Genomic DNA, 20320 nt, shown 5'->3' on the forward strand with positions numbered 1-20320 from the left:
TCACTTTCTTGGTTAAGTTTATTCCTAGGTATTTTATTCTTATGAATGCTACTATAAATAGAATTGTTTTCTTAATCTCTTTTTTGGATTGTTCATTGCTTGTGTCATTCTGGTTTTCATTTGCATTTTCCTACTGACTAATGATGTTGAGCATCTTTTCATGTGCTTATTAGCCATTCATGTAGCTCTTTGGCAGAATGTAATCTTTCACTTTTTTTTCTCCAGACCTGTTTATTCTAATGTTTCATTTTAACTGAAAACCAGTTGACTCTCAATGTTACATTAGCTTCAGATGTACAACACAGCAATTCCACAACTCCATAATTATACATGCTCACCATAAGCTAGGTATCATCCTAACCTTTCTTTCTTTTTTCTTAAGAGAGAAAGGGGTGGAGAAAGGAGAGGAAGAATCTTAAGCAGGCTCCATGCCCAGCACTGAGCCTGACACAGGGCTCAATCTCACAACCCTGAAATTATGACCAGAGTTGAAATCAAGAGTTGGACACTTAACTGACTGAGTCACCCAGGGGCCCCTAATCTTCCATTATTAAATCTCCAACTCTACATTTCCATTAATGGAGACAGGAGGAAGCCCTTTGTCTCTCAGTTACCTTTCTTCCCATTCTTCCCCTTCTCTTTATTTTCCAAAAAGTACTTAACAGGTAGGAAAGCAACACAGGTCAGGGACTGGAACCAGATGACTATGTCTCACTCTGGCACTTACTAACTACATGAGCTTGGAAATAATTTTACTTAACCTTACTTAACTTCTCTTTCACTTTCTTCAAGTTTAACACAGGGCATTTTGTTAAATAAACTGTTTATTCCATGTGTTACATAAAATAAGTGTCTACCACAACCAAACATTGCCCTAGACCCTAAATTATAGTCAGGAGCAAAAGATACACAATTGCCATCCCAGGCTAGTGGATCACTCCAATGAATGTGAAATTCCTATTATGATGAACACCTGAGAGAGGACCACACATTGACAGACTGTTGCACAGGACTCTGACCTGGCCAGAGAGCCCAGAGAAAGCTTTTATAAAAACAATAATGCTTAAAAAAAAAAAAAAACACAATAATGCTTGAACTGAGCACAAAGGTGTTAACTAGGCAAAGAGGAGGAGGAGCATCCCAACACTTGGGAGGTGGGGAGAGTACAATTGAGGAGGCAGGTGAAGAGCAGTGTGGAAGAAGCTCAGAGAATGAAGGAGAGGTGCAAAAGAAGATGAAACTAGAAGAAAAGCCAGCAAGTGAGAACAGGCTAAGCTTCAACACCTTGCTGAGAACTTGAAATTTTATTCTGAATATTATGAAAAGCCATTCAGGTGTGTTAGGCAGGAGGATGACGATTTAGATTTTTGAAATTTGTTTCACATTTGAGAAGAGAGGGTGGGGCTCAGTCCTGAAACACTTAACATCCAAGTAGAACACTGTTCATCAAGACATATAAGCCATGAAAGAGAGGGCTTCAAGAAGAGATGATCAGGGATCCCTGGGTGGCGCATCGGTTTAGCACCTGCCTTTGGCTCAGGGCCTGATCCTGGAGACCCAGGATCGAATCCCACATCGGGCTCCCGGTGCATGGAGCCTGCTCCTCTCTCTGCCTCTCTCTCTCTCTCTCTCTCATAAATAAATAACAATTAAAAAAAAAAAAAAAGAAGGGGATCCCTGGGTGGTGCAGTGGTTTGGCGCCTGCCTTTGGCCCAGGGCGCGATCCTGGAGACCCGGGATCGAATCCCACGTCGGGCTCCCGGTGCATGGAGCCTGCTTCTCCCTCTGCCTGTGTCTCTGCCTCTCTCCCTCTCTCTCTGTGTGACTATCATAAATAAAAAAAAAATTTTTTAAATATTAAAAAAAAAAAAGAAGAGATGATCATGTACAGGTCAAATGCTGCTGAAAATTACTGAAGTAAGATGAGGACTAAAAAAAAACCTACTGGATTCAGAAACAAGAGGTCCCTGGTAACATCTGAGGAGCCCCCAAACACCACTCTCAGCCTCCAGAGCCTGTCTGCTATCTCCAGCCCCCATGGCTGCTGCCTCAGGACTTCCCTTCTGGCAGATCAGAGCAGGTCTTTGTCACTAAGTTTCTTAGAAGAATTCCTTGGCAGCTCTCCTGACTGGCTGCACTAGCTGTGTCATGGGGCAAGGCCAGTTCAACCATGCCTGCCCACCTCATCTAACAATCTCATCCATCAGCTGTCTGGAAGCCAGATGTACCTACTGGGTGCCAGCATAAAGGCAGCCACTTACCACGGTTAAGCACTACTCTTAAGTTAGACACCAGTTCCTATCACAGCTCTACCACTTACCAAGATCTTGGTGAAAGCATGTATTAAGTACTCCACAAACAGTATTGGCTATCATACTTTTTTTTTAAATTTTTATTTATTTATGATAGTCACACAGAGAGAGAGAAAGAGAGAGGCAGAGACACAGGCAGAGGGAGAAGCAGGCTCCATGCATCGGGAGCCCGACGTGGGATTCGATCCCGGGTCTCCAGGATCGCGCCCTGGGCCAAAGGCAGGCGCCAAACCACTGCACCACCCAGGGATCCCCAGTACTGGCTATCATAGATTCATTTTCATTCATTCACATTCATCCAACAATTGTTTATGATGTTATGACTATCATAGTCAACAAGACAGACACCGTCCATGTCAACAAGGAGTACCCAAACTAGTGAGAGACCTAGTCAAGTAAAACTCTGATACTTTCATGAGAACACAGGACACTGAGAGAAGGATTGGGTGGTCGGGGGAATAAAAAGCACACCCAACCCAGTTTTGGTAAGGGAGGGTTTGGTTTTTCTTTTGGCAAGATCACTTGTTACAGCATGGAGGGGGGCGGGGAGGGAAGTTTAGTTCCTGTCTTTTTTTTTTTTTCTTTTTAAAGATTTTATTTATTCATGAGAGACACACAGAGAGGGAGAAGCAGGCTCCACACAGGGAGCCCGATGTGGGATTCCAAGATCACACCCTGGGCCGAGGGCAGGCACTAAACCACTGAGACACCCAGGTGACCCTGTTCCTGCCCTTCAAGATAATACAACTTGGCTGAGAAAACAAGCAGAGAAAAACAATGAGAACAAAAATGCATAAAAATACCAGGCAACCATCATATTGCATGTCACGCTGGCTTTTTCTGCAAAAAGTCTCAGCTTATCAATTCTCAAATTCCAAATATTCACCTTAGAAAGGCTGAAAAGCCAGGCCCTAGAGCCACCGTAGTAACCTACCTCTCTCAAACAAAGCAGGGAGCAACCCAGGACCCCTACTGCTTTTATAGGGCTTTCTAAGGCTGCGCCTTTTCACCCAGAATAGAACACAAGGCCTGCCCAGCAGAGGCCTGGGGTTCCTGCAAATTCTGTAGCTGGAGAGGCGGCTGCTGGAGCTCCCTGGCTTCTCTCAGGCCTTCCCCCACGGCTAGGCTCAGCTATAAATAGCTTGCTGGTTTCCAGCAGGGGATCTCCCAGCCCTGCAAGGAGCAAGCACCGCCTTCTCACCCTGCGCTGCCCTCAGCTTGGAGCAGAAGGGGGTGGTGGCTGCCAGGGGGAAGGAGATGAGGGGAGGGCAGGAACCAGTACCACAGAGAAGCTGGCCTCTGGACTACATTACCCATAATCCTAGACAACAGCTCGGAAGAGGAGGCTGCTGGGGGCCTGCAGCCTTACATGGGAAAACAAGGCCAGAGGCATCTAAGGCCCTGGGTATACAGCCCAGGCCCTGAAACCCAGTTTTTTTCCATCAAAATCTAACCTCTAAACCCTCAGTCCTGGACCTTGGAAATCATCTCTTCTCCCTGCATCCAGTACACAGGCACAGCCTACCTGGAGTCAGGGAGACCAACAAAGCTCATTATCGTTTAGCCTTATTCAGAGAGAGAGACAGAGAGACAGAGAGAGGGAGAGGGGAAGAGAGAGAGAGTGCAGGCACGTGTGTGTGCGTGTGCCTGCATGTGCCTGCACTCATGTGCTTGTATACACACGTGCATAACCAAAAAACTGGAAGCCTGTGAGGGATCAAGGCCAAAAGCTGCTTGGCACTAGAAGCCCTTTCCTGGGCATATTCTGTGACTCAGTTCAACCTCTGAGCTTTTCTTTCCCTGCCTCACCTGAAGCAGAACAATCAGGGGCTCACCGGTTGGTCCAGCAGACAGCCTGTATGCTGAGGTGTTGCACTTCTGGAAGAGCTGGGGGGTGGGGGTTCGGGAGTTGCTGGTGGTTTGGTCTGCTGAGGTCTGGTCCCTCTCTCTGACCTTTGCTCATCTCCAGGCAGATAGATCAGGGTAACCACATGGCTGGGCCAGGTTTAAGTCCCTGGAAGTGCTGCAGGGAGGGCCTGTTAGGACTTGCCGGTTCCTGCAGTAGATAAACCAGAGTTGTCAGGCTGAGCGAAGGAGGCCATTCCAGGCAGTGGGGCACTCGGTGTGCACTGCTCCAGGCGTCAGCCCCACTGCAGATGTACACCTCCCCCGGCTCTGGCTCCCCCCACACCACCCCTCCACCTTCCCTGCAGAGTCACAGTATTTGTGTAGAGTTCTGGGGCTCACAAAATTCCACACCACAGGGAGCACAGCGTGTTAGGGGCCAGAACGACAGTCAAAGGCCCCTGTCCGTGATGACACGGCACTGGGGTCTAAAATGGGGTCCTTTCCCTTTTTCGTCTCACCCAGATAGAATCTCACCGAGCTAGGCACCAGGAACGCAAAAAGGAGTTGGCTCAAATAGCAGCCTCGACAAACGGACGGCGTACAATACCGCGTTATTACGCTCAGCACGCCTAGGAGCTGGGGGCGGGGAGGCGCTCCAGATGGCCACAGGTCCCAACCGAGTCAAGGCTGAGAGTGGTGTGGGAAGGGCATTCCAGGCGGGGCCGACAGCTCCAGGAAAGGCGGAAAGGCGCAAAAACAGCACGGAGGGACGAGAGGACAAACAGCAAACACCCGTTTGCAACAGCAAAGAGGAGCCCCGCGGGAGGGGGCAGGGCAGGCCGAGCCGGCGGGTTGCGGGCCCGGGCTTCGGGCTTCGGGCTTCGGGCCCCGGGCAGGGGCCGCGGAGGGTTCTCAGCGCGGTGAGCCTGCCGAGCGCAGAAGTGCGGCCGAACGGGCGGGGGCGACGGGGCCTCGGCCTGCGGGGGAGGAAGGACGGCCCGCTGCCTGCGTGCGGGCTCCCGGCCTGCCGGTCCGCATTTACCTCAGCCAGGCGCGTTCCCGGCGCCGCCGGCCGCCCCCTCCTTGGCAGCGGGTCCCCGGCCGCCGGCTCCCGCCCACAGCCGCCCGCGGGCCGCCGGCCAGACGTGCCGGGAAGGAAGCGCCTTGTATGGGCCTCGGGCAGGGAGGAAGCGCCTCGTAGGGCCGGGGAGGAAGCGCCAAATATGGCGCGGGGCGGGGCGGGGCCGGAGGGGCGGGCCGAGGGGCGGGGCCGGAGGGCAGTCGGCCGGGAATGGAGGCGGCTTCCGGCGCCGCGCCTCCCCCCCCCCGCGTCGGCCTCCAGGCCCCTCCCGGCCGCGGCCCCCCGCCGCCCCAGCGGTCCCCGCCGCCTCCGCCCCTCCTCCGCCCCGTGCTCCAGCCCTCCTCGGGCGGCTGCAGGGCGCAGGAATGGGGCGGTGGGGGGCGCCGCGGGGGCTCCCGGGCGGCGCGGCTGGACGCCCAGACCGGCCGGGACGCCTCCGAGCTCGGTGGGATCCCCGGCTCCGCCCGGCACCCGCGCCGCGACCTTGGGGAAAGCAGCTCCGTCTCCGGACCGGATTCGTCTTCCGAGGGTCGAGCGGATAAAATGAGAGGATGTCGGTCCACCGCCTCCTGCGGGGAGCACGGCCCTCGGCGGCGACCCTTTCACCCCAACAATTGAAGGGGGGGTGTTTCCAGTCACCTGCTGTGTCCCTTAAGCTTCTCCCCAGCCAGCTCCTGGGGACCTGGATGAAGGGCTGTATGGAAGGGGACGGCTTCAGAAAAGATCTTTCTAGAATAAAATAGGGCAACTTTAAGGTCTAGTTTTCCCTTCAAGTCTGTGAGGTTCACATAGAGAGGGTTCCAGTCCCTTACTAACTGCTTGATGCTGCAAAGATACTTAACCTTCCCTGAATCTTAATTTCTTCAGAGGTAGAATGGAGATCATCCGGATTTGCGGGCACCTGGGGGCTCATTGGTGGAGCAGCTGCCTTCAGCTCAGGGCGTGACCCCCGGGGCCGGAGAAGCCCCACATCGGGCTCCCCTGCAGGGAGCCTGCTTCTCCCTCTGCCTGTGTCTCTGCCTCCCTTTGTGTCTCTCATGAATAAATAAATAAAATATCAAAAAATAATAATTCCTGGTTTGCGAGGTTGTAGTGATGATCAAATGAAATGGAGTCTGTGTGCACATATGCTCGATATCAGTTCCTCAGGTCCCCGTGCACTTTCTAACAGGCGGGGGGAGAAGACATGAAGGGCTTGAGGAGTTGGCCATTCTTCTGCCCCTTCTTTAGCATCTCTGGAGCTTTATTGCCAAGGTTTGAACCTTTATCTGAGGGGGGGGGCGCTAATGCTCCCCTTTCTACGTTCAGCCACCATCCAAATGACCTGTCCTCCCTGCTGCTGCTCTTCTCTACCTGCCCCAGAGCATAGGTTACCCCAACCATCCTGCAAGGGCAAAAAGAACTAATTGGAAGTTGAGGTTCCGGGATCCCTGGGTGGCACAGCGGTTTGGCGCCTGCCTTTGGCCCAGGGCGCGATCCTGGAGACCTGGGATCGAATCCCACGTCAGGCTCCCAGTGCATGGAGCCTGCTTCTTCCTCCGCCTGTGTCTCTGCCTCTCTCTCTGTCTGTGACTATCATAAATAAAAATTAAAAAAAAAAAAAAAAAAAAAGGAAGTTGAGGTTCCCCTTGCAGCCAGAATCTGGTATCTAGGACAGCATCCCCTCCCATGCCTGCTGGCAGTACCACACCCACACATTTCAACAAGAGGTGGGTATCAATCTCAGAAATCCATTTCCCAATCCTCCCTTATTGGCCCTGCCCTGCCCTGTCGGTTCCACCTGTCCTGGAGTCCCACTTACATCTAACCTGAATCTTCCTGCCTCTCCGTCCAAGCCCAGTCCCGCAGAGCTGCAGTTAGCCGCCCCCAAGAGGTTGGAGGCAAGTTTGTGGACATGCACAATAGATGTGTGTCACCCACGGCCTTGTTTCCTTTCATCCGAGTTGGGCAAGGAGGCTGTCGTTGGCATGGTAACCTTTCCTATAAAAGTTGCAGCCCTCAAGGATGTCTTTCAGTTCCAGCAGGGACACAGCTCCTTCCCTGTGCTATAGATCATGGGGTGACACGTAGCTGTGTCATTATGGCCTCCCCCAGAATGGGAACATGGTGCCGGTGGCACAAAAGGAGGTCCGGTTCGTGGAGGACAGCAAAGGGCTTCAGGGAGACACTGATCAGATCTCCAAGGAACAGGTTCCTTCTGCCTTATGTGTTGATCCTTCATGGCCCAGAGAAACCAGTTCTGAGGCCCAGAATATGTAGGGAGCCTCTCCAGATCTTGTGGTGAATGATAAACATGTCTTCACTAAAATGAGGCACCCGACAAATGGCATGACGCCCAATGCTTAATTCTGTAGAATAAGCTGATAAATCATAAAGCCTCCAGAATGCAGTGACTTCTTCTCTCCTCAGTCCCTCTGTGGAACACATGAATATTTATTAACCATCTCCTGTGCTGCCGTTTCCCATACATTATTTCAACTAATTCTTCCCACAGTCCCTATGGGAGACATATCAGGACACTCATTTTACAAATGGGAGGGATGCCTGGGTGGCTCAGCAATTGAATGTCTGCCTTCTGCTTAGGGCGTGATCCCAGAGTCCCTGATTGAGTCCCATATCCGGCTCCCCACAGGGAGCCTGCTTCTACCTCTGCCTGTGTCTCTGATTCTTTCTCTGTGTTTCTCGTGAATGAATAAATAAAATCTTTTTTAAAAAATGGGAAAACAGAAACTTGGGCAAAGATCTTATGAGATGTTACAAAATTACAGGGTTGTGGAGCCGTGGCATCGGAACTCGAACTCAGGTCTTCAGATTCCCAATCTCACACCCTTTATCCTAGGTTTTGTGTTCCTTTGTATTTGCTACCTTGCTACCGAGGAAGCAATCCTTCCCTCTAGGTGCCAAGCCGCTGCTCTTGTAGCAGGTCCTCGGGAACAGAATGGGCACTGGCATCAGCCACCGCGGCCTCGGGGTCCCATGTGTCTCTGTGTGGCCAGGCGGCAGCAGCCACAGCAGCGTCCTCAAATCAAGGCCTCCCCGCCGCCAGCTGCCGCCTCTCCGTCATGGAGTTCCCCCGGCAGAGGGCAAGCTGAGGGAAGGTGGTTCCCAGCTGCCAGCTTCGTCTAGGCAGGATTGCGTTAGAGCCAGCCCGGCTTCCCTCAGTCCCTCCAGAGTGAACACGCTCAGCTCCCCCGCAAAAAGGAGGGGGAGACAGACACCAAGGAAAAGAGGAAACTTCCATTTCTTTCCCTGGTTGGAGGCTGGGAAGCACTTGGCTTTAAGCTGTCACTCATCTTGTAGGTGGGGAAGATGAAGACTGATCCTCTTGAGATTATCGAAGTCTCTAAAATGAACCCTTTGGCATGAGCTTCGCCCTAGAGAGACATTAGTAGGAAAGCCCTGGATTTGACTGTGATAGGAGGGAGGAGAGGCAGGTCTCAGGCAAGAGACAGACTCCTGGATCATTTTTCTTTCTGCAGGTCTTCTGCCCAGAAAAATATGAGAAGAGTCCTGGCAACTGGAAGAGGAAGAGGAAGAGGAAGAAATAGGGAAAGAAGGGCACTAGTGGGTATTGACCTCAAGCAGACCAAAGGAACGATTAAGAGTATTAACAGTTAATATTTATGTATAAATATTGTGTCAACCTGCTTCATTTGTTATCCTATTGAATAAATTCCCTCAGGTAGGTCCTACTGTTATCCCAGTTTTAGAGATAAGGAAACCGAAGTTTGGGATGCCTGAGTGGCTCAGCGGTTGAGTGTCTGCCTTTGGCTCAGGGTGTGATCCTGGGGTCCTGGGAAGGAGTCCCACATCGGGCTTCCTGCAGAGAGCCTGCTTCTCCCTCTGCCTGTGTTTCTGCCTTTCTCTGTGTGTCTCTCATGAATAAATAAATAACATCTTTTTTTTAAAATGTTTTTTAATAAAAAAAAAAAGAAACTGAAATTTGTGGACTCCCCAATAACAAGAGCCCCCAATTGATGGGAGTGGGAATGTCACTCTGTAGACATTATTTCATATAATCCTCACCACCAACCAATGAGATGGGACCTTTTTTTTTTTTTTAAGATTTTATTTATTTATTCATGAGAGACAGGGAGAGAGACAGAGACAGAGAGGCAGAGACACAGGCAGAGGGAGAAGCAGGCTCTTCCATGGAGGGAGCCCAATGTGGGACCCGATCCCAGGACTCCAGGATCACATCCTAAGCCGAAGGCAGACGCTTAACCCCTGAGCCACCTAGGCGTCCCAAGAGATGGGACCATTATGCCCATTTTCTACAGGTGAAAACTGAGGCTCATAGAAGTAGGAGACTTGTCTGTAATCAATAAGTAATGTAAGTGGTGGAGTGAAGGCTGAAAATTTGACTGTGTGACTCTAAATCATCTGGGCCTTACTACTTGTCCGTGCTGCCACCATGGTTTCTCCATGGATTCTGGGGCTCCTGCTCACACAGGCTGAGACCACAAAAGTCTGCCCATACCTACATTTCTTTTTTTCTTTTTTAAAGATCTTATTTATTTATTCATGAAAGACAGAGAGGCAGAGACACAGGCAGAGGAAGAAGCAGGCTCCATGCAGGGAGCCCGATGTGGGACTCAATCCTGGAGCTCCAGGATCAGGTCCTGGGCCTAAGGCGGTGCTAAACTGTTGGGCCACCCAGGGATTCCCCAAACCTACATTCCTATAGTGCTTGCCACACAAGCCAGAACCTGGCTGGGAGTGTTCACTTGATTAGTTCAGACTTGCTACCAGAATGAATATTTCTAGGGTCTACACAGATGGACCTGGGTCACATGGGCCCTGCAACTAGGGGCTCTGGTCAAATCCAATCCAATTCCCCAGACAAAAGGAAACATGGAGAGGGGTTCACCACCTGTCCCCCAACCCCAAGACTTGACATTTCCCTAAGAGATGCAAAAATGTCTAAACCCAAGAGCCCTCAGGAGGTCTCCTTAATGTCTGAGGGAGGTGCTTGTTGGAGAAAAGGCTGGAGAACCCAGCACCTCAATCAGGGCGACCACAGAGTGGCAGCCTCTCCAGCTGGAGGGGGGGGGGGGGAGCGGTGGGGGGGCTCCCAGTGGTGTCTCCCAGAAGACCCTCTGCTGGGTACAGGAGCAGACTCTGGTGCTCCCATCCCTGCTGCAGGCTGCAGGGCTGTGGGGGTGGGAAACAGTTTGAACCCTGAGTCAGAGAGAAGGTTCCCTTCACTTTTCCTGAAATAAGCACGTCAAGGACCCAGCAGTCAATCTAGAGAGAAACGGGAACTGGAAAGTGAGAGTGATAGTGCTCCTTTCTTTCTTTCCCTACCATCTTTTTTATGCATAAAAACATTTTATCTATGCAATTTTTACTCCATTTGTGTATTTTTTATGCATGTTTGTTGCAGAAAATACATGTGATGATAAGATTTATTAGTGTGAATATTCATTTTTCTTTCTCCCTTTATCTATCCATCAAAAGTTTTCCAGCTTGGAATCCAGTTCCACTTTCAAGCTTAGAGTTTGGTCTTTGCCAGCCCAGTTCCTGGATCTTTTTAAATGCAGAATCAGAAATGCTGAGGAAGGGGGAAGGGGCTCAGCTGGTTAGAGAGACAGAAGGAGATGTATAGAGCCTGAGAGGCTGGGAGGGGAAAAACTTGGGCAGAGAAGCAAAATTGATAATACAGAAACATATAATAAAGAAACAAAGAAGGAGAAGGGAAGAAGATGAGTTAGAAAAGGAAAAGTAGGAGGAATTTTATGAAGTATCAGTATGGGGCATTAAATGGATCCCCTGTAATTCCTCAAGTAGAGATTGGAATACAATTTTTGTTTTCTGGCTCCAGGATTATAATTCTTTATTTGTAACTCCACCTAGAGCCTTGACCATATAAGGACCCGGAATTTATTAGGGCTCCATACAGGAAAGTACAAAATATCATTCTTTGATAAAATAAAAAGTAGCAAGTATTTATCCTCCCCCCCTCCTTTTTTAAACAAGTATCATTTTTTTTTAAATTAGGTAAACTCTACCCCCAACGTGAGGCTCGAACTCATATTACCTGGAGATCAAGAGTCACGTGCTCAGGGATCCCTGGGTGGTGCAGCGGTTTAGCGCCTGCCTTTCGCCCAGGGCGCAATCCTGTACACCCGGGATCGAATCCCACGTCGGGCTCCTGGTGCATGGAGCCTGCTTCTCCCTCTTCCTATGTCTCTGCCCCTCTCTCTCTCTCTGTGTGTGACTATCATAAATAAATTTTAAAAAAATTAAAAAAAAAAAAGAGTCACGTGCTCTACTGACAGCCAGCCAGGCACCCCTTAACAAATGTGATTTAGTCTAAATTTTTTGTTAGATTCTGGCTAATAGGGCAGCCTGGGTGGCTCAGTGGTTTAGTGCCGCCTTCAGCCCAGGGTGTGATCCTGGAGACCCGGGATCGAGTCCCACGTTGGGCTCCCTGCATGGAGCCTGCTTCTCCCTCTGCCTGTGTCTCTGCCTCTCTCTCTCTCTCTCTGTGTCTCTCATGAATCAATAAATAAAAAATCTTTGAAAAAGAAAAAAGAAAAGGTTACATATTGTATGATTCCATTTTTTTTTAAGATTTTATTTTTATTCATAAGAGACACAGAGAGAGAGGCAGAGACAAGGCAGAGGGAGAAGCAGGCTCCCTGCAGGGAGCTCCATGCAGGACTTGGGACTCAACTCCAGGACTCTGGGGTCATGACATGAGCAGAAGGCAGCCGCTCAAGCACCAAGTCCCCCAGGCATCCCCCATACCCTTTTCCTATGTCTCCTTCTCCTTGACAGAACAAGTCATTCTCTGTTTCATACACACCTCTAATGTATCACACTGTAAGATTCTTATTTGTGTCCAAATCTCCCCCACATCGAATTCTGTGCTGCCCCAGACTCTATCTCATTTACCTCTACACACTCAGGGTCTAACATAAAGTAGATATTTAATAAATGTTTTCTGGATAACATTCTGGAGCCTGAAGGAACAGCATAGACTTTGGATGGCCCAGTACTGAGCAGCCCCACAGAAGTTACCAGACTTGAGCTCCTCCTTTTATGTGCCCAGTAAGTGGGGACACACCAAACAGTCTGACCCAAGAATAACCAGCAAAACCACCTGGTTAATATCAACTTAGCAATAAACAGAAGAAAGAAATTTAAGAGAAAGGCTTGAGCCTAGTGGCATGCCTGGATTGTATATCGGAAATGGGTGTAGAGATAATTTAATGATGGGTCAAGATCTCAAGAGTTCTCTAAGGCATAATTTTTTTTTTCTAAGTCATAATTGAGTGAGCTCAGCAAGTTAACAAAATAATAACCCTTCCTGATTTTTAGAAAAACCTACAGCTGTCAGATTTAGAAGCCAGTGATAGCTCCCTAGTGCTTCTATCCATTTAGCCCCAACAGATGAGCCACCTGCAAGGAAACAGGCAGTTTGTGTCCACACAGCAAATAACCTAGAACCTAGAGTCTCTGGAGATTCTATATTCTTAAGCACTCTTCTTTAACACCTTACAAATAAAGAGGCAGGGCCTTGCCGGGGGAGAGAAAATACTCTACCAGAGGACCTTCATGAAGACCCCTACATTCATTACACCAGATTCTAGAAAATAATTATTTGCTTTGTCTTGTATTTTTCTTTTACTTTCATCAATAGAATGACTCTTTCTTTTTTTTTTTTTTTACATTTTTAAAAAGATTTTATATTTTAACTGAACTCTATACCTAGTATGGGGCTCAAACTCACAACCCTGAGATCAAAAGTCCCATGCCCTACCAACTGAGCCAACCAGGCACCCCTCTTTTACATTTCTCCCAGCTTTACTTTCCCGTGTCTCCAGGATCGCGCCCTGGGCCAAAGACAGGCGCTAAACCGCTCAGCCACCCAGGGATCCCGAATTATATTCTTCTGATGAGGGATCCCTGGGTGGCGCAGCGGTTTGGCGCCTGCCTTTGGCCCGGGGCGTGATCTTGGAGACCCGGGATCGAATCCCACGTCGGGCTCCTGGTGCATGGAGCCTGCTTCTCCCTCTGCCTCTCTCTCTCTCTCTGTGTGTGACTATCATAAATAAATAAAAATTAAAAAAAATATATTCTTCTGATGATAAAAATTGAAAAATACATAGGGTGCCTGAGTGGCTCTATCAGTTGAGTGATTCTTGATTTCGGCTTGGGTCATGATCTCAGGGTCACCAGATGGAGCCCTGCAGCTGATGGTGCCCTGATGGAGCCCTGCAGCTGACTCCGAGCTGGGTGAGCTGGGCGAGCTGGGTGAGCTGGGCGAGGAGCATGCTTAGGTTTCTTCCTCTCCCTCTGCCCTTCCCCGGCACAGGCTCACTCTTCCTTTGAAGGGGAAGGGGAAGGGGAAGGGGAAGGGGAAGGGGAAGGGGAAGGGAAGGGGAAGGGAAGGGGAAGGGAAGGGGAAGGGGAAGGGAAGGGAAGGGAAGGGAAAAAACTTTATGAAGCCTAATTAATAGTTGGGCCTGAGGAAATTGAAAATAGTGTTTCTAGATAGACACAAGACACTTCTGATAAGACAATTCTCAGGACCTTGGCAGTCTCATTAGCCAAAAATGAAATCTGGCTCTGAAGGGAATAAAAGATGATTCTGAGACGATAATTTGAGGGAGTCATCACAAATATGAGGGAACAAAATTGGTTCTGAGGTTGCTGAAATAGAACTAGAAACAGTCTGACTCCAGAGTTTCTGTTTTATAGGGACCTAGGGGCAATCAGAGTTGTGTTTACATCATTCATAGAAGGTTAGGGATACTCCCAAGGTACTGTTGGCCTTGAGAAGGTTGAGCAGTTGAGAAGGTTCCAAGTCATGTGGACCTGACAGTACTAAGTAGGTGGTTCCGAGAAGATGTTGGCGTCGAAGTGACTGGAAATTGGTTGTAATAAGGCAGCCAGAGAAGATTCACTGTCTCTGAGAAGCCAGTTTGAGGAAATTCATGGTTGGTTCTAAGATGGGGAGCCTGGGTGGCTCAGTCCCTTAAAGTGTGACTCTTGATTTCAGCTCAGGTCATGATCTCAGGGTCATAAGATTGAGTCCTGCATGGGAGCCTGCTTGTCCCTCTCCCTCTGCTCACCCCCCCAAAAAATAAATAAATAAATAAACAAACAAACAAACAAATAAAATAAAATAAAATAAAATAAAATCTTTCCAAAATAAAGAGATTTAAAGGTGATCGGCAGGCTGGGAGGGATTTTTTTTCTCTTTCTCCCAGACCACCTCTAAATTCCCTGGAGCAACTCACCCACAGTAGATGCTCCACTAATTTGTTGAATAAAGGGAGTACAGTTTGGTTCTCAGGAGTCTGGTTATTGGATCTGAAAAAATTTGGGGGTAAGAAGTTGGTTCTGAGGAAACATGAGTTTTGGGAAGAGCTGAAATCATTTTCTCTGAAGAGGGCACCCACTGCTAGTTGTGTAGAAACTCGACTTCTGGGTTTGTTTGGGAAGTGAGGAAGCACTCTAACCCAGATGGGCAGACTGATTTACCTGGGTCACAGAGATGAGAGAAGACACTTCAGGATAGACCCATTGCCACCCATTTGCCTCCCCAGATTTTTATTTGTTATTTTTTAAAGACTTTATTTATTTATTCATGAGAGACACAGAGAGAGAGGCAGAGACACAAGCAGAGGAAGAAACAGGCTCCCTGCAGGGAGCCTGATGTAGGACTCCATCCCAGGACCCCAGGATCACGACCTGAGCCAAAGGCAGATGCTCAACTGCTGAGCCAGCCAAGTGTCCCGACTCCCCAGATTTTAAAAGTACCTTCCTGGGAATCCCTGGGTGGCTCAGTGGTTTAGCACCTGCCTCTGGCCCAGGGCATGATCCTGGAGTCCCATGTCGGGCTCCCTCCATGGAGCCTGTTTCTCCCTCTGCCTGTGTCTCTGCCTCTCTCTCTCTTTCTCTGTGTCTTTCATGAATAAATAAATAAAATTAAAAAAAAAATAAATAAAAGTACCTTCCTTCAACATGAATCCCTAAGTGAGAGTCAGGAGGACCTCCCCCCCCCACTACCCTAGGGCCTGCTCTTCAGCCTCCAGCTTGCAAATCAGCACCACAATCTGAGAGGGCTCCCTCCTTGGAGCAGAGGGTCTGGTCAGAGCACAGGCCAAGGCAGCTAGCAGGAGAGAGATTCCAAGAAGCTCACCCTCAAGGATGGAGAACAGACCTATAGGGTAGAATTAACATTGTGAAGCCCACCTGGAAAATGGGCATTCAAAGACCAGGGAAGGAAAGGATTTTTAAAGTCTAGATTTATTGAACTATAAGGCATTTAAAAATAGCTTTTTTTTAAAGATTTTATTTATTTATTTATGAGAGACACAGAGAGAGAGACACAGGCAGAGAGGAAGCAGGTTCCCTGACTCGATTCTGGGACTCCAAAATCATGCCTGAGCTAAAGACAGACACTCAACCACTGAGCCCCCCAGGTATCCCAAAGTGGTACCTTTCTACGTGTTCATCAGCATTTCCTTTTTTTTTTTTTTTTAAGATTTTTATTTATTTATTCATGAGACACACACACACACACAGAGAGAGAGAGAAAGGCAGAGACACAGGCAGAGGGAGAAGCAGACTCCATGCACGGAGCCAGATGTGGGACTCAATCCCAGGTCTCCAGGATCACGCCCTGGGCCAAAGGCGGTGCTAAACCGCTGAGCCACCCCGGGCTGCCCTTCACCAGCATTTCCATATCCTCACCAACACTTGTTATTGTCTGTCTGGAAAGGATAAATGTTAAGGATAATTTTCTAAATAATTTTCTAAAATATGTAAAGCCATCTGTCCTCATCCTGACCCTGACACATAACTCAGGCAGGCAATGAGTGCCAAGTTACCACAGTTGAGAACACGGAGCCTCAGTGGCCTTTTCCACTCTCAGGCTACTCTGCAGTTCCAGGCTCTCTGGGCCCAAAGAAGAGAGAGAGAGAACTTGTAGTTACAGCATTACCTCAGAACTGAGAGTTGAGAACTCCATAGGATAGGGGTTTTGACAGCTAGTGAGTGGGGCCTGTGTTCCAGGAAACCCTTCTAGGGAAGAAGACTCGCAGGAGGAGACAGTGATAATGTGGACAGATAACCTCTCAGGACAAGTATCCCAGGGAAGCTTCCACACCTTTTGAGCTTAGCCTTTTCCTCTGCTTGAGGTCAAAGTGCCTCATCAGTGTGCATCCCCCTGACTACCCAGGTACCTTAGAAAAGTATCGCCAAAGACACACGTACATTTGCTAAGCTGAGTAAATAACAACAGTGTACCTGGCTTAGCCTTAGACTGGCTCTGTTTGAGGAAAATGTAAACAAAGCAGATCTTTTAGGCCACTGAGCCCTAACTACGTGAGTATGGGGGAACATGGATGATTATTGCTTCCAGTAAGAGGGAGGTGAGTAAATGGGAACATGGTAGAAACAAGGAACAAGAATGGGGGGCTTTGGAGTAAATGGGAACACATGCATGCAAAGATGTGTACTCAGATGTTCACAGCAGCCTTATTTATAACAGCCCCAAAGGGAACCAGCCCCAATAACCATCCACTGGTGAAAGAGTGAACAAATTGTGCTATAGTCATAGAGTGAAATACTCCCCAGAAATAACACGGACGGAACTCTTTGTACAAGCAACAACATAGGGACGCCTGGGTGGCTCAGGGGTTGAGCATTTGCCTTCGGCTCAGGGAGTGATCCCAGGGTCCTGGGATGGAGTCCCACATCGAGCTCCCTGTGGGAAGCCTGCTTCTCCCTCTGCCTGTGTCTCTGCCTCTCTCTCTATGTGTCTCTCATGTATAAATAAATAAAATCTTAAAAAAAAAAAAAAAGCAAGCAGATCAGTGGTTGCCCCAGGGGACAGGGATGGATGAAGGAAAGATTTCCAAGGGGCACAAGCAAAGTTTTGGCAGTACGGATATGTTCATTATCTTAACTGTGATTATGGTTTTTTCACCTGTGAACACATATATCAGGACTCATCAAATTGTACAGTTTATTCTATATCAATTATACTCCAATAGAGCTATAATCATAATAATCATAATAAACAACCTAAGCACTGAGGAGGATGGCCTTGTTGGAGAGAGCTCCCAAAAAAAGAGTTAAAATAGATTTTCTTGCAAATGAGGAGCCGAACTGCTAACCTGATCTAAGAGAACGTCCTTTTTTTTTTTTTTTTAAGATTTTATTTATTTATTCATGGAGACACAGAGAGAGAGAGAGAGAGAGAGAGGAGAGAGAGAGGCAGAGACACAGAGGGAGAAGCAGGCTCCATGCTGGGAGCCCGATGTGGCACTCCATCCCAGGTCTCCAGGATCACACCCTGGGCTGAAGGCAGGCGCTAAACCCTTGAGCCACCCAGGGATCCTTTTTTTTTTTTTTTTTTTTAAGATTTTATTTATTTATTCATGAGAATACACAAAGATGAGAGAGAGAGAGGCAGAGACACAGGCAGAGGGAGAAGCAGGCTCCATGCAGGGAGCCCAACGTGGGACTTGATCCCAGATCTCCAGGATCGGCCCTGGACTCAAGGCAGGGCTAAACCGCTGAGCCACCTGGGCTGCCCCACCCAGGCATCCTAAGAGAATGTCTCCTGTAAGCTTTGCCTCAAAAGACTTACCCAGGCTCTAGTAATGGGAAAGGGGACTTGGGAAGAAAAATCACTACAGTGGAGGGCTAGATTTGCTATTTGGGCACAAAAATCTTATTAGCACCTGGAGACTTATGAGTAAAATGTTGAAACCATATTTACTCAATTCCTGATTTTTTTCTTTTAGGCTTGGCCTCGTTTCCCTTGGGACCATTGAGATCTCACTCTTTTTAATCTTCCCCTCTCAAACTACACCAATCGTGGCTGAACCAGGAAAACAGCAGGGATGGGGAGAGAGGAGGATGTTGCAGGAACTATCTCTGACCCCATAGTATGCATTCCTGACCCCATTTCTTCCTGGGGTTGGAGGTTCCAAGAGGGGGCAGGTAGAAGGAAGCATACCTTAAACCCAGCCTGACAACCAGGCTAAGCTATGTCTTTCTGAGTGCTTAGAATCTTTCCAAAAAGGTGAGGCTCAACATTCCTGGAATTCAAGAGAAAAGAGTATCCCTCAGGTACTAGGAAGCAGGGTCAAGGGTCCTTAAAACCTGGTTCTTTTTTTCCCTGCAGAATCTAAACCTAGCCTTGGCTAAGTTTTCCTGCCCCCCTCACCTCTTCCACATCCTTGAAGCCCCACACAATGTCCCCAGGCAACAATCAATTGTTCACACTATCTGGGTGCCTTCCTAAACCTCAGCCTTGATGATGATAGAGCTTTTATCAGCAATGCCCTATGCCCTTGGTTTCAGATTTCCCTCACAGGAGCAGGAGTTAAAATGAACACTTTCCTTTGAACACTTTCCTTTTTCTTTCTTTTCTTTTTCTTTCCTTCTTCTTTCTTTCTTCTTTCTTTCTTTCTTTCTTCTTTCTTTCTTTCTTTCTTTCTTTCTTTCTTTCTTTCTTCTTCTTTCTCTTTCTTTCTTTCTTTCTTTCTTATCTTTCTTTCTTCCTTTTTCTTTCATTTTTAATACTATAGGACTGTAAAATGGGGCAATTTTTGAGTCTTGCTGTATTTCAGCTGTGCAGAGAAACTTGAGTTTCAAGTGGCAGAAGCCAAAGGAACCCTGGTGACAGGACTAATAAAAATTAGCTAGCAATCTTGGCAGAATTTCTCAACGAGCCATCTGCATCAAAATTGTCTGGTGTGGTTGTTATCAAGGCAGGTTCCAGGCCCCCATCACAGACCTCAAAAATAAGATGCCAATAAATAAATAAATAAATAAATAAATAAATAAATAAAGCCACAGGAAGGGGGCCTGGGAATCTGATTCTGAGATATTGTAATAATGACATAAGAGATTTTCTGCTTTAAAGGAACAGAGTCCTTCTGCTCCTTCTTTCATATTTTATTTTTGCCATGTTTTCCCTCGCTGCCCCCTCCCCCGCCTTGATAGTCTGTGGTGAGAAATTATTAAGAACGTGTAACAAGTACAGACTGGTGATCCTGGGCCCAGAGTGAGATGGGGAGGGGTAGGTGGGGCTGGGAAAAGGTGTGCCAATACAAATGTTGTCTCATCAGGACCTGGCAATTTAGCCAGGAGGCTCACAGGAATGTGCCCTCAGCTAGAGAAGGTGGCTTGGTTTCTCCTGCTCCAGGCTGAGGGGTCTAGTATCCTAGGAAAGAGCAGATATCAATAGACTTGGTGGTTGAGGGCTAGAATGGAAGAGAAAGAATTGGGCGAATGCCAAGAGATTGCTGGAATTCCCGTGGTTCCAGGAATGGTGTTGGTGGCTAACCTGGGAGACCCTCAGAGGGAAGAGTGGAACAAGTGAGACCTCAATCCCACTCAAGGCCTGAGAGCCATACTGAGCCGGGAAGATATTTCATTGTCCTTGACTGGGAGGATCGGAAATTGAGAGGGGAGCCAAGGCTTGGGAATTCTGGGACATCAAATCTATTGGACCCAAATGATCACTGGATGGTCATGTCTGACCAATTCCTAAAAGGCTCGAATCAAGGCTGAAGGTGGTGCTTATGTTCCATAATCTATCTGTTCACTCTCTCATGCAAAGAGTCACCAACACCCTCCCTGATTCACATACAAAGCAAGTGAATTGAGTTAACTATTACTCTTCCCTACTCAATTTTCCATGTTTCCTAAGCTCCTGGATGGGTTCAGCATCCTTCTCCATGCTCTGAGTCCCAAGCTTGTCCACATTATGTAACATAACACCATGTTATAATTTTTGGCTTACATCTCTGTCTTCTTAACCAACAATCTGCATTGTTATGACCAGCTCAAGGCCTCTCAAAGAGTACACAGATGCTAAAAAGGCTCACAAGGATTGCTTCAGCCATTAGTGTGCGCCATCAGGGAGCTGGAGCCAGGGAACCTAGTACCTCAGGCCTCCTACACTATGGGGACAGACTTGATCTGTATGAGAACCTTAAATACAAGGCCAGCCTCCTGCCCACTCCGCCCTGTGCTCCTGGAAGCTGCCAAGGATCACAGCTCCAGCTGGCAAGTGATGAGATTTCTTCCTGGAAGGATTCTT

General features: G+C 48.2%; 1 protein-coding gene and 1 non-coding gene across 2 annotated transcripts; both read right to left on the reverse strand.

Moving 5' to 3' along the window:
• Positions 1-2557: 2557 nt before the first annotated feature.
• Positions 2558-7210, reverse strand: LOC121495234 (translation initiation factor IF-2-like). Its single transcript, XM_041762478.1, has 4 exons — positions 7162-7210; positions 5668-5840; positions 4695-5334; positions 2558-4368 (listed from the first exon to the last, which is right to left on the reverse strand). Exons 1-3 carry the CDS (start codon positions 7208-7210, stop codon positions 4699-4701), a joined length of 858 nt encoding a protein of 285 aa, XP_041618412.1. The 3' UTR covers positions 2558-4368; positions 4695-4698.
• Positions 7211-12954: 5744 nt separating this feature from the next.
• TRNAK-UUU lies at positions 12955-13027 on the reverse strand. The gene has a single exon. It is a non-coding gene; the product is annotated as a tRNA-Lys (tRNA).
• Positions 13028-20320: the final 7293 nt, after the last annotated feature.

This window comes from Vulpes lagopus, chromosome 7, assembly GCF_018345385.1.
Source record: "Vulpes lagopus strain Blue_001 chromosome 7, ASM1834538v1, whole genome shotgun sequence".
Taxonomy (NCBI): Eukaryota; Metazoa; Chordata; class Mammalia; order Carnivora; family Canidae; genus Vulpes; species Vulpes lagopus.